This window comes from Pagrus major, chromosome 4 (assembly GCF_040436345.1).
Source record: "Pagrus major chromosome 4, Pma_NU_1.0".
Taxonomy (NCBI): domain Eukaryota; kingdom Metazoa; phylum Chordata; class Actinopteri; order Spariformes; family Sparidae; genus Pagrus; species Pagrus major.
The window spans coordinates 803,270-816,484 of record NC_133218.1 but is presented as its reverse complement, the minus strand read 5'-3'; the positions used below and the strand labels follow the sequence as shown (position 1 = coordinate 816,484).

The following is a 13,215-nucleotide window of genomic DNA, read 5'->3' as shown; positions in this document are numbered from 1 at the left end:
AATAAAAGTCTTCTTCTTGCATGGAGTGGTGACTCTGAACTTTTGATCGAACTAATTCAACTTTCTTGACGAAAATAACTAGAGAATAACGCTGGCCGGGCGAGTCCTCAGTTATTACTCAAAATAAGACGAATTAAGTTAAATTAACTTCTACTGAGTAAAATAATGATACTTAACAAAAACGAAAGCACTTAAAATCAGTGCGTCCTCAATTTATAAGATTGAGGTAAAAATCGCACGTGGTCAATTGTGCAGAGATTTCTGCCTAAGAGCGTGTCGCAAAAATACAAAAGGTAAAGATTGAAAAAGTTAAAAGAAGGGAAAAATTTAACGAGAAGAGAGTTACAAGAAGAGTGAGCGAGAGCTGTCTCTTGGTTTTTGTAGTCCAAATCAGCAGGCGGTCCCAAGGGGAGGGCTGACGATTTTCACTGTGGATCATATCAATCGCCTACACTTACGAAACTTGAATTAAATTTAAACCGATTTAATGTTTCGAGATCGTGCTTCGCCTTTCTCAGGACCTTACCATGGCAAAATAAATGGACTTTATCTAACAATGAAATAATATGACCTGATTAAATTCGCTGAACATTTAAAAGAAATTAACACTGGATCAAACATGAAAACACTTAAAGATACAGTAGAACTGATAGAATTGACCATTTATACGCTTCTTCTAGTTCTGGCTTAATGCTTGTAAATGAAGAAACATATTACAGACTTTTACTAGTAATCAGGGAAAAACGTATTAAACAAAAGATCTCCCGACAGTCTAATTCCTTTGTACCCAGACTCACCACTGGAGGGTACTGTGGTTCCACCAAACACAAGACACATTTAAACATTAAACTTGATTTCAGTCAAATTTCACCACAGAGAAACGGGAGAAAGATCAGTTTTATGAACTTCTCTTACTGGCTCTTAATCCGTTGGAATTAAAAGAATGAGATCCTGACTTAATGGTTAATTAGAAATGGTCTGAAATCTGGAGGAACACAGAGACCATTTGGGTGGAATGCCCCACAGATAGTGAGACCAGATGTTTCGTAAATAACAGACGGGAGTATCACAATAACAAATGGTAAAAAGGTTTCCAGTGTCCTCTCAAGCTCATGTGTGAATTAGAAGTTAGAGAGGAGGAGAGAGACACAGGTAGAAAGAAATACAGTAAAACAAAGGGGAAGAGAGCCATTCGATGTGTTACTTAATTTACACATGTAAAGACTCTGTATTGACACCTTCTGATGACCAGTTCGTTCGTCCCTCCTGGTGAACTGGCAGAGGACTCAACATGACCTGTGGGAAGAATTTATCTGTTTGGAAGGGAGAGAAAGTTCATTCAAAGGCTTTGGGTTGTAAATTAATTAAGAGTGTCCTCATCTGAAGTATTTATGAACAAAGAAAAACACTGTCCTCTCTGCCAGGAGATAAGATGGCGCCCCTCTTCCTGTAGAGGTGCTTCATCCAGATTAACAGAGTTGACAAGAAAAACAGGGCCTCAGTGTAATGCAGAGGCGATGGACATGTGTTCCTACACTTAACACGCCAGTAACATATTCTACCTGTACATAAAGCCTTCTCCAGCAAAGCCGCACTTTTCCAACATCCGCCTAAACTGGTCCGTACTGGACACCAAACTGTTGGTGATGATAGCTGGAAGCAACCCTATAATTTCTTGCAACACCTGCTAAATCCAGCCTACAATTGCCAGGACTCCTTTCCTGCCCTCAGCTTACCTCTGACAAGCAAGGCGCAGGTGCAACTTTTCAACAACATGCCATATGCAATGTTGGGACCGTCCACATGGTTCTGACGTCAGATCAGCCCGCGTGTAGCTCAATGCTTAAATGCGGCCTCCTTGCACTAACATAGCCTGCTAAACAAAGTAAAGTGCACCAACCCTAATGTCCAGTAGGTGGTGCCTGCTTGTCACAGGCCCCCCAGGTTTGAAACTCCCATCTCCCATTGTCTGCGAGCGCACCTGAACGCATCAGTTTCCGCCACGGCCGGAGGAGATAAATACAGCGGCAGGCCCATTTCAATGCAGTCCCAGAGTTACGTGTTGCTGGAAGCATCAGCTTTCGCCTACCCAGCTATTACTCATAAGGGAGTCTACAGGGGACTTCCGGTTATGGCGCTGTGCTGAGCATACGTGTGTCGGAGCTCCCGTGAAAATTCAGAGAACAAACTAACCAAACAGCCAGTGTAGGACCTGTGAATTGTCACAATTTGTGTGGAATCAAGAACAACCAGCCCTAATGCCTCCGAAACAAGCTGCAAAAACTCAGAAATCATCTAAAGCAGAAGCTACAGGTGATCCGGGAATGGCAGATGCTAATGCTAGCAATGGAGACTCATATGTGGTGGCTAGCTCGAGCCCAATTCTTAGCGCCATTAGCGCAATGAAAGGAGAATTCGCACTGAGGTTTGACGGCCTGTTCAGTGCTATTGAGGGAATGCAGAGCGATCTGAAGGCAGTGTCAGTACATGTTACTGAAGCGGAGGACAGAATTAGCACCAATCAAGACGATGTAGCATCTTTGAAAACACAGACCAGCACCATGAAAGCGGCTATTGAAGAGCTAGTCTCAAAAGTGAACGACTTGGAAAATCGAGCCCGCCGCTCGAATCTTGCCTGGTCGGTCTCCCAGAGAAGGTAGAAGGGTCTGATATGTGTGCCTTTCTGGAAAGGTGGATTCCTGAAGTGCTAGGTGAACATAATTTTCCACGACCCGTACTGATAGAGAGGGCGCACAGAATCGGCGGAGCCGGCGTTAATGATACTGAGGCAGGGGGCCGCTCTGGTGTGCGTCCCAGAGTGGAAATAATGAAGTTCCTAAACTACGCGGACAAGTCTCGGGTCATGAAGGCTGCCAGGAGCAAGGGGGAAATACTCTACGACAACCAGAGAGTCATGTTTTTCCCCGACATTTCTGCTGATCTGGTCAGACGGAGGAAAGTCTTTGACTCGGTGAAGAAAGAGCTGGCTTCCCTCTCCATCCCGACTCTGCGCTATGGGATAATTCATCCGGCAAAACTCCTGGTGACTGTTAAGGGGAGACGACACATCTTTGATACCGCAGCGGGAGCGAAGGATTTTGTGCATGGTTTGAAGGACTGTACCCCGGGATCCGTGGAAAAAGAGACAACCTGAGACCTGATTGTATGGCTGGTATGTTTAAGTCTCTGAACTATGCTCTCTGACCTCACAGGGAGCCAATTTAAACACTGTTTAAATCGTGCAAATAGCTGTTTGGTTGCTATAAACGTAGTTTGACTTATATTAATGATGTTTCATGCGGGGCTCTGCTATGGTTGTTGGGCATGCTGCTCCTCGCTGCGCTGTGGACGCAGGCGGACCAGTTAGGCGTCATGGTTTGGATGTGTGTACTGTGGGAGGGATGGGTGTATCTCAGTTGGGGATGTACACTCAATCATGTTCATAGTGTTCTAATTCGTCATTTCAAGTTTACTACAGCCAATTTCATTGTCATTACAACATGTCATCTGAACTGCAGTTTACATCTTGGAATGTAAGGGGGTTAAACAAACTTGTCAAGCTAAAAGAGGTTATGAGTAGGATCAAGCAGTTAAAAGCTAAACTAGTTTTTATCCAGGAGACGCACTTGACCCCTGAAGATGTAATCAAAGTGAGGAGGAGGTGGCCTGGTCGAGTATTCTCAGCTTCTTTCAGTTCACACTCACGTGGAGTAATCACACTGATACACAATTCTGTGCCTTTTCATCTTATTAGTGTGGATGAAGATCGATTAGGCAGATACCTCATTGTTCAGTGTGAGATTCTCTCAGTTCGATTAAATCTGGTTAATATCTATGGGCCCAATGAAGATAATCCGTCTTTTTTTAGACACCTGTTTTTGTCCTTGGCTACTTTACCTGGCAACTTTATCATAGGTGGGGACTTTAATTGTGCTTTACAGCCTCGAATGGATAGATCTACTGGAATTGATGCTTCCCATAATCAGACAAGAAAGGAGCTGCTACAGTATATTAAAGAATTTAACTTAATTGACATCTGGAGAGAGAATCATCCTGACCAACTAACTTTCTCTTGTTTCTCCAGTACATGTCAGACTTTCTCCAGAATTGATTATTATTTGGTTTCTGCCTCCTTGGTATCTACTCCCCAAGATGGCGTCTCCAGGCATTTTGGCTTAGGGATCCAAAATTTATAGAGTTTATTGGAACACAAATTGATTATTATTTTGAAAATAATACAAATCAGACATCAGCTGCTATATGATGGGAGGCTTTTAAGGCCTTTTTGAGGGGCCAGATGATAAGCTTCACAAGCTTTAAACACAAGCAGTTTAGATTGGAGATGGAACAACTGGAAAAAAAGATAAAGGATACTGAAACAAACTACTTTGCAAATCCTTCTCAACACTTATTTGTGGAACTTAATGAGCTAAGAGCTAAATACAATGTTTTATCTACAAATAAGGCAACTAAAAACTTGATGAAACTGAAGCAGTCCTATTACGAACAGGGTGAGAAAGCTAGTAAGCTCCTAGCTTGGCATATTAAACAGATGGAAACTGAAAGAGCAATAAATACGATACAAACAGATGAAGGCTTGGTAACTAGTGACCCTAAAGAAATTAATAAGACTTTTTCAAGCTTCTATGAAAATTTATACCGTTCGGATTATACGTCCTCAGCTTTTCAAAAACAAAAGGAATTTCTTGATTTATTAGACTTTGTCCCCCTAAAGGAAGACTCTCAGGCTGCTCTAGAGCTTGACTTAGAGGCCGAAGAATTGTCTGCGGCTATAGGTAGCATGAAGGGGGGAAAAACCCCTGGACCGGACGGGATTCCCATCGAGATATATATAAAACCTTTAGAACTAAACTAATACCACCTCTGCTCCAGATGTATCGTGAGTCTTTAGATAGCGGATCCCTTCCTCCTTCTCTCAATACAGCAGTAATTACTTTGTTGTTGAAGCCAGGGAAGACATCCACTCTCTGTGGATCTTATAGACCAATTTCACTGCTTAATAATGATCTCAAAATTCTCTGTAAAGTATTGGTTAGACGGCTTGAACTGAGTTTACTGGAAATAGTTCACTCTGACCAGAATGGCTTTGTGCAGGGAAGGCAGGGCTTTCACAATATCCGTAGAGTACTTAATATAGTGTTTAATAAATCTGGCTGTACGGACACTGCCATTCTGTCATTGGATGCCGAGAAGGCCTTTGACAGGGTGGAGTGGCTGTATTTATTTGAGACTCTGCAAAGGTTTGGTATAGGGGGGAAATTTCTTGGCTGGATTCGACTTCTCTATGCTACTCCACAGGCTGTAGTTTTAACAAATGGGTTATTTTCAACACCTTTTGAACTGCACCGGGGGACAAGACAGGGTTGCCCCCTGTCGCCCCTGTTATTTACCCTTGCTATCGAGCCACTTGCTATGACGATTCGAAAAAACACCAACCTGAATGGAATAAAGATAGGAGATGTTGAACATCGCATAGCTTTATATGCAGATGATGTAATTCTGTTTTGTTCTAATTTGAAACAGACTCTACCTACTTTACTTTCTCTCACAAACACTTTTGGGGTCTTTGCAGGTTACAAAATAAATAGCACCAAATCAGTAATATTATTTATGAATGAAAATGAGAGACCCAACCCTCCAATTCATACTCCTTTTCTGGTTTCATTGAAAGGCTTTGTGTGAAGATCACTCCTACCATTGACAAAATTGTTCCAATGAACTACAATGCCTTAACAGATAGAGTTACAGAGCTCATACACAGGTGGACAAGATTACCTTTATCTATGATGGGGCGCATCAATGTTTTGAAAATGTCAATTTTACCTAAGTATTTGTATCTTTTCCAATCTATTCCTCTTGCTCCCCCACTTTCTTTCTTCCGGTCACTTGAAAGGCTCTTCTCCTCCTTCATTTGGAACAACAGGCGTCCCAGGCTCAGGCTCACATTGTTATATCTACCATATGATAGAGGTGGATTACAGCTACCAAATCTTATGTGGTATTACTGGGCAGCTCAAATCAGAGCAGGAATATTTTATTTTGTGAAGGATCATCCCCCAGCTTGGGTTTCAATAGAATCTCACTCAATTAATATCCCTTTGAATTTGTATATATATTCAGCCAACAAAAACAAATTAATCAAACAGACCAAAAACCCCTTCCTCAAAAATACAGTAATGATTTGGCACAGGGCTTTGGAATACCTGGGAGAGACTTCCAGGTTATCACAGTTTTCTCCTATCTTTGGTAATGATGAGTTTCAGCCTGGAAGAGCAGATGGTGGGTTTAAAATTTGGGCATCTCGAGGTGTAGCTAAAATAGCTGACCTCTTTAAAGACAATCATACTTTCATGTCTTTCGAAGAACTTAAGGCCACGTATGGAATACCCTCAAAACACTTCTTTAAATGTCTTCAATTGAGAAGTTTCGTACTGGCTAGGCAATGCAATAGGTTGAAACTTCCCCGACTGTCTACTCTTGAAGACTTTTCGATGAGATTTTCAGACTCCAAGGGGCAGGTGTCCTTTCTTTATAATTTGTTTGTAAGTAAATCCAAAGAATCATCACAAAACATATTACAATCATGGAGATCCGGTGTGCAAGAAAATCTAACAGAGGAAGAATGGACGAGAGCTTGTTTAACAGCTCAAACTCAAACGGTGAATACAAACTCTAAATTACTACAATACAAATGGATAAGCAGACAGTATATAACCCCAAGTAAGCTGCACCTTTTTAACCCAAATATCCCAGATACTTGCATTAAATGTAAGCAACAAAAAGGTTCTTTATTCCGTTGCATGTGGGAATGCCCTCTGATACTCTCTTTTTGGGGAAAAGTATCGAACCTGGCCAGTCGAATCATTGAAAAAGAAGTACCTCTCAAACCAAAATTATGTTTACTGAATATTTACCCGGACAACTTTGTGACCTCCAAAAATGAAAAATCCTTACTCAATATTTGTTTTCTGGAAGCTAAAATATGTATAGCCTGTTCATGGAAAAGGGATAAACCTTGTACTACTTCGCAATGGTTAACAGGGATGTCTTTCTACTTGGCCTTGGAAAAGATAAGCTACACCGCGAAAAATAAGCTTGACAAGTTTTGGAAAATCTGGAAGGTTTTCTGTAATTTCCTTGAGAAAAATTATATTGAAGTAGATGGCTGGAATGATGAGCTGAACTGAAGATTTATCTATCTTTTCATTTTATCTTGATTTAGTATACACATTTAGACCTTTACATACATGTATATGTATCTGTGTGTGTATAAATATATATATATAGATATACTCATTTATTTATTTATTTACTTATTTTTCATTTATTTATCTTTCTACCACCATGATTCTTTTCAAGAGAGCGTGACCGCCATTTTGGCTCTCCGCCATCTTGTTTCTTTGACTACAACCGCCATCTTGACTCTTCTTTCTTTGTCTCTCCGACACACACACACACACACACACACACACACACACACACACATCCATGCTTGTTTGTTATTTGTGCTTGAGTTTGTCTTAGTTTAGTTTCATAGTTTAGCTGCTTTGGTTGAGTGATTGATTTTTGTTTATTGAAAGTATTATTGATTTAATCAATTTGCTAACAATAATAAAGTCTATTATATTGTACATAGCAGTTTTCTGTGATTATTTTGTGCATATGTTTTGTGGCATTTATTGGTTGTGATGGTCAGTGCTCGGATTCATTTCCTTCACTGTTCCTTTAATTGTAAATATTTTACAAATATTTACATTTAAAGTGAACCCTTCTTTGAGACTAATTTTGGTCTGGTTATTGGTCCCTGATTCCAGGGTGGTGCCCCGTTTTTAACAATTAAAAAATTAATTTTATTATTTTTTTATTTTATTAATATTAATAATTATTATCAATAATTATTAATTTCTAATAACCACACCTGCCCTACCATCAATTCCCAACAGCAATAATTTAAACGTAAACGTTTGCACATACCACAACTGCATTTTCTCCACATCTGCAGCCACTGCAAGATGCCCATCCCCGGTCAGTCTGCCCCCGGTGCACCATTACACCCCAGAACCCCCGAGAGGAGAGCTGTCGCAGTTCAAAAAACATTCTAAACAATCATCCCTCTAAACCAATGAATGTTAACTGCCTAGCAGCAGAAGCATCTTCTCACCTGATTCTGCGTTTCTCGATCATCTCCTCACTGGCCTTTTTCAAGGATTTCGAGTCATGGTCCTCCCCTGCAGCTACATACACAGCATAAATCTACAGTCCGCAGTGAAAGATCCCAATACTGTTGTCAGTTATTAGACAAAGAGGTCACCTAAAGGGTACGTATCGGTTCATTCAGTCTTCTCCTTCCCGGTATTTCCCACAAGCCCAACTGGTGTAGCCAGAAGGAAAAGCTCGGGGAAGAATGATTAATTTTCTATATGTCCGCGCCACACTCTGGCCTTCTCAAGCGTTAATAACCTCATTTCATGTGAGCCCTTCTCTTTCTCACTACGTCACCGTTGATAATGTCATTAAATTAATAAAGCCAACAGGCCAGGTTGTGCGGCTTTCCAAGTCAGACATCACCGATGCTATCAAATCGTTTACATCAACCCATCCCAGTAAAATCTCTTCGGCATTAAGTGGGATTCAAAATACTATTTCGCAGCGCACCAGACTTTTCGGGTCAGGAGCAGCCCGTCCATATGCAACCAAGTTTCGGAGGTACTGTAGTGGCAAATGAGAAACTGGGTCATGATCATGCATGTGATTAGATTTTGGAATATCCCTTGCAGTCCCAACTGTGCTTTAATTGAGCTTGAGGCTGATAAAAGACCAATGTTTGATGCACCATTTTAAATGAGCAACAGGTGCTGCCACAGCTCACCCAAGGCCACAGAAGGGGCCTGAGTAAGACATTTGTAGGTTCTTAAGAGCACATCCAAGAATGAGAATAATAAGTGACAAACCCAGGATGATCATAAAGGTAAAAGGATGGTCCATAGGGGCGTGGGGACCCTGGACCACGGGTATAAAATGTGGAGAATCGGCGAGAGATCTCAATTGCCCCGGGGTAGCTCACGGATGTATATTTTCTGTTTTTGGGAATAAACACCTTTTGGACTGAGGACCTGCTGCTTCGCCTTTGATTTTTTGGACTTCAACCTTGAGCGGATTTTCAGAGTCAGATAGTGCATTAATTGGAAAGATCAGAAAAGTAGTCTCCCACTACAGTACTCTGCTGGATTCTGTTAAACAGAGTTAGGATCCCTTCCTTGCTTCAACTGCTGGACAATTTCCTACTCATAAATCCCCCTCATGACAGCTCAGGCTCGTCCCTGGCTAATTGAAACACTGTTTTCAGGCTCTCTACATCTCCCCGTCAGACAAAAAAAAAAAACACAGGTCCCGACACTTACCTGGAGTTTCTCTGCATCACGCTGGACTCCATTGAAATGAGAGCTTCCCTTCCAGTTGGAAAACTTAAAGCGCATACATGATATCACAAAGCCACTCTGCTCCGCTGAATCCATGGGGTTTGGGGGGGTTCTTTCAAGGGCAGTGGTTGAAGTCGCTGGCCTATGGAGCTAAATCAGGGTCAAATGTTTTGTACTTGAAAAAGTAAAATTTGAAACTGAAATTTCAAGTTTTGATCTTGAATTTTGAAAAATACATCAACGTATTCAAAATAAAAATAAATGTGCAAAAAGTTTTTTCAGGTTAAAAATAATTATGATCAACTCTGGTAATTCTTTTGAATAAATCATTTATTTTCATTTTTCACTTTCATATGTTTTGATATTTGGGATCCTATTTCTTTCAGTTGCATGTTTTATCTTTTCAGATTCAGATCTTAGTTTTTTTTTCAGTTTCAAATCTCTTTTTCAGTTTCAGACTTTTGACCCTGATCTAGCGTGGCATCAACTGAGAGGGGTGTGGCATCATGACAGACAGCTTAACCAAAAGGCTACAGACCTTCCCCTATCATGTTGCCTTCAGAGAACGTAGGATCTAAAACAATTCGGCTACGCCACATGATTGGCAGTGAAAAAACTGCTGTCAGTGACAAACTTCCATTTGCACACCATGCACGAATATCCTGCACGGCTAAAACTGTTTTAATTTCCAAGGCTGTTTAGATGTGAGATGTGGAAGCTGTTTTAGACAGTACTGAGGACCAATTGTAGTACAGGAGCGACAAAATCACGCCAGATTGTGCACAGACACCCACACTTTAAGTACTGAAATGTCCGACAAGTAGCACTGGACCCAGCACACAGGTGAGAAAAGTAAGGTTGGGAAATCGTGATAAATATCAAAATGAGAGGTCGTTTTGTGTTTTTTTCAGCACCCCATGCATTCCTGCAACCACAAAACAGCACTACCTTTATTCAAATTAACAGCATTATCTGTTTTTCACGCAGTACATAGGCTAACGTTACTACCTACTACTGCGTTAGCAGCCACTCGATGCTAACGTTAGCCCTATGCTTAACCTCTAGCTTTGACAATTCACCACTTAAAAGATGTCAGAAACATTGTATGTTGTTACAAAACGACGTCTCATTTTGATATTTATCACGATTTCCCAACCTTACTTTTCTCACCTGTGTGCTGGGTCCAGCAGGTGAGCCAGCAGAACCAGACGCCATTGCCAGCGGACACTGCGAGGCATTCACAGTGCTACGTGGAAATCGGACATTTCAGTACTTAAAGTGTGGGTGTCTGTGCACAATCTGGCGTGATTTTGTCGCTCCTGTACTACAATTGGTCCTCAGTACTGTCTAAAACAGCTTCCACATCTCACATCTAAACAGCCTTGGAAATCAAAACAGTTTCAGCCGTGCAGGATATTCGTGCATGGTGTGCAAATGGAAGTTTGTCACTGACAGCAGTTTTTTCACTGCCAATCATGTGGCGTAGCCGAATCGTTTTAGATCCTACGTTCCCTGAAGGCAACATGATAGGGGAAGGTCTGTAGCCTTTTGGTTAAGCTGTCTGTCATGATGCCACACCCCTCTCAGTTGATGCCACGCCCCCCACGCTAGATCAGGGTCAAAAGTCTGAAACTGAAAAAGAAAGATCTGAAACTGAAAAAAAGATTTGAAACTGTAAAAAAACTAAGATCTGAATCTGAAAAGATAAAACATGCAACTGAAAGAAATAGGATCCCAAATATCAAAACATATGAAAGTGAAAAATGAAAATAAATGATTTATTCAAAAGAATTACCAGAGTTGATCATAATTATTTTTAACCTGAAAAAACTTTTTGTACATTTATTTTTATTTTGAATACGTTGATGTATTTTTCAAAATTCAAGATCAAAACTTGAAATTTCAGTTTCAAATTTTACTTTTTCAAGTACAAAACATTTGACCCTGATTTAGCTCCATACTGGCCACCTTCCCTGTCCTGTCATGAATTGTCCTTTTTTGTTGTTTGGTCATATGACCTCTTATTCAGTTGGGTCCTCGCCAACTTTTAATCATGCTGTTCATGTCATAAGCATTAAGTTCTATGCATTCTATTCCGGGAGGCAGATCATAATATTTACATCTTTCTTCCCAGCAATACATACAACAATGCATTTCTCTATCTAATACTGTTATGCTTCTTATGTCCCTGCGGTAAGGAAAGTATTGATATTCAAAATATCAGTCAACTAAAATTCTGTCCCGTCATTCTTTTCTATTCTTTACTTTTCTTTGGAGGTTTCCTATTCTACGCACAGCTTCATCACCTCCCCAAATATTACTTCATCCTGATGGAGTCTACCCGCCAAAGACTTTGTCATTCTCTTTTGTACACATGGCAATAAATCTTCATGTTTACTCAAAAAATGACGAGTCTCTCCTGATTGAAATGCATGGGGCTGTACAGAGGAGAGAATCAATCCTCCTCCCTCTGGAGATAGCGTCATTTCTCGTTGATCAGCTGGAGGCACCGTGGATACAAGCTACCCAGCAGAGCTACTGACAGTCCTATCTTTCTACATGGAGTTTGACTTTGATAGTGATTAATAATCAATAAAGATGACAACCACCCTGTTTCATTGTATATGAGCAAATTGCTATGTTTAACTGGAGGAGCTGGCTGTGGTGCGTCTCTGTGTGCCTGATGTGATGCACAAATCTCAGTCCGCTGATCGGGAAGGCCAGGCCATAAGAACTATCATTCTCATTAATAGGGGATGGGGTGTGGGTGGGTGAAATAATTCATCTTTAATATGTCTCAATCCAAGCATGAAGAAGAACTTAATCAAATTGTGTAACGATACGATAAGGCTGTTATGTTATGACAATACAAATAATCACGTTTTAACGTGATTCGTTTCACGTTACTACAATAAAATGTTCATGTTATAACATTATACTCTTTTGGTTTTTTCGTCTAGTGTGGCAGCAATACTCTTCCATAACATCCGTCAAATTGCAAATGAAGGAAAGGATTTAGAGTGAATTATTGTTGTGTAATGCTCTGCCCTTGTTCCTCTTCTCAGGACTGCCCAGCAGGGTCAGATGATTTCCGGGCCCAGCAGTGTTCAGCCCACAATGACATCAAGTACCAGGGTGTCACCTATGAATGGGTCCCTGTGCCTTATGACCCCTCAGCACCCTGTGCACTGCGGTGCCAGGCTAAAGGGAGAGGTCTCACTGTTGAACTGGCCCCAAAGGTGCTGGATGGGACACGATGCCGGGCAGATGACTTTGACATGTGCATCAGTGGAGTGTGTCAGGTAAGGGACTGTATTATAAATCAGTGTCATCTACCTGATGATGAGAAACCTGCATCACTTATCCCATCACCTGTGTGAGTGAAAAGGGGTACAATGGTGGAAATATTGGGGTACTTTTGTGACATCCCGTTTCCAGGAGCAGAGGCTCATATTTTACAAGTGGTTTTATTTATATTTTATTCATAATTGGATATTGTGTGCTTGTGAGGAATGTGTAACACTGTTCATATATGAAATTTAACCAGAACTAAAAAGCAACAATGACTATTTTTTCTTTGGGACTAGTTAACTTAACTGCAGGTGAACCTGTACCATCTTTACAATTTCAAAATGGATTTTGAAATTATATCTAGGATAGGGGAATTGAATGGCCAACCCTGCAGGTAGTGGATTACCTGCTCTACCTCCTGAGCCACAGCCACCCTTGTACCCCTGAGCCTGCACCTCGGCCCACCCAGATGGAAGACTATTAC

The 13,215-nt window shown here is 41.0% G+C and overlaps 1 protein-coding gene across 1 annotated transcript in view; it reads left to right on the top strand.

The window, feature by feature from the left end:
• The window catches only part of LOC140995090 (ADAMTS-like protein 3), a 332,910-nt gene that overhangs the window by 252,371 nt on the left and 67,324 nt on the right, over positions 1-13,215 (top strand). Inside the window, exon 4 of the mRNA XM_073465011.1 lies at positions 12,506-12,742. Within this exon, the coding sequence (XP_073321112.1) occupies positions 12,506-12,742 (237 nt within the window). The remainder of the gene's footprint in view (positions 1-12,505; positions 12,743-13,215) is intronic.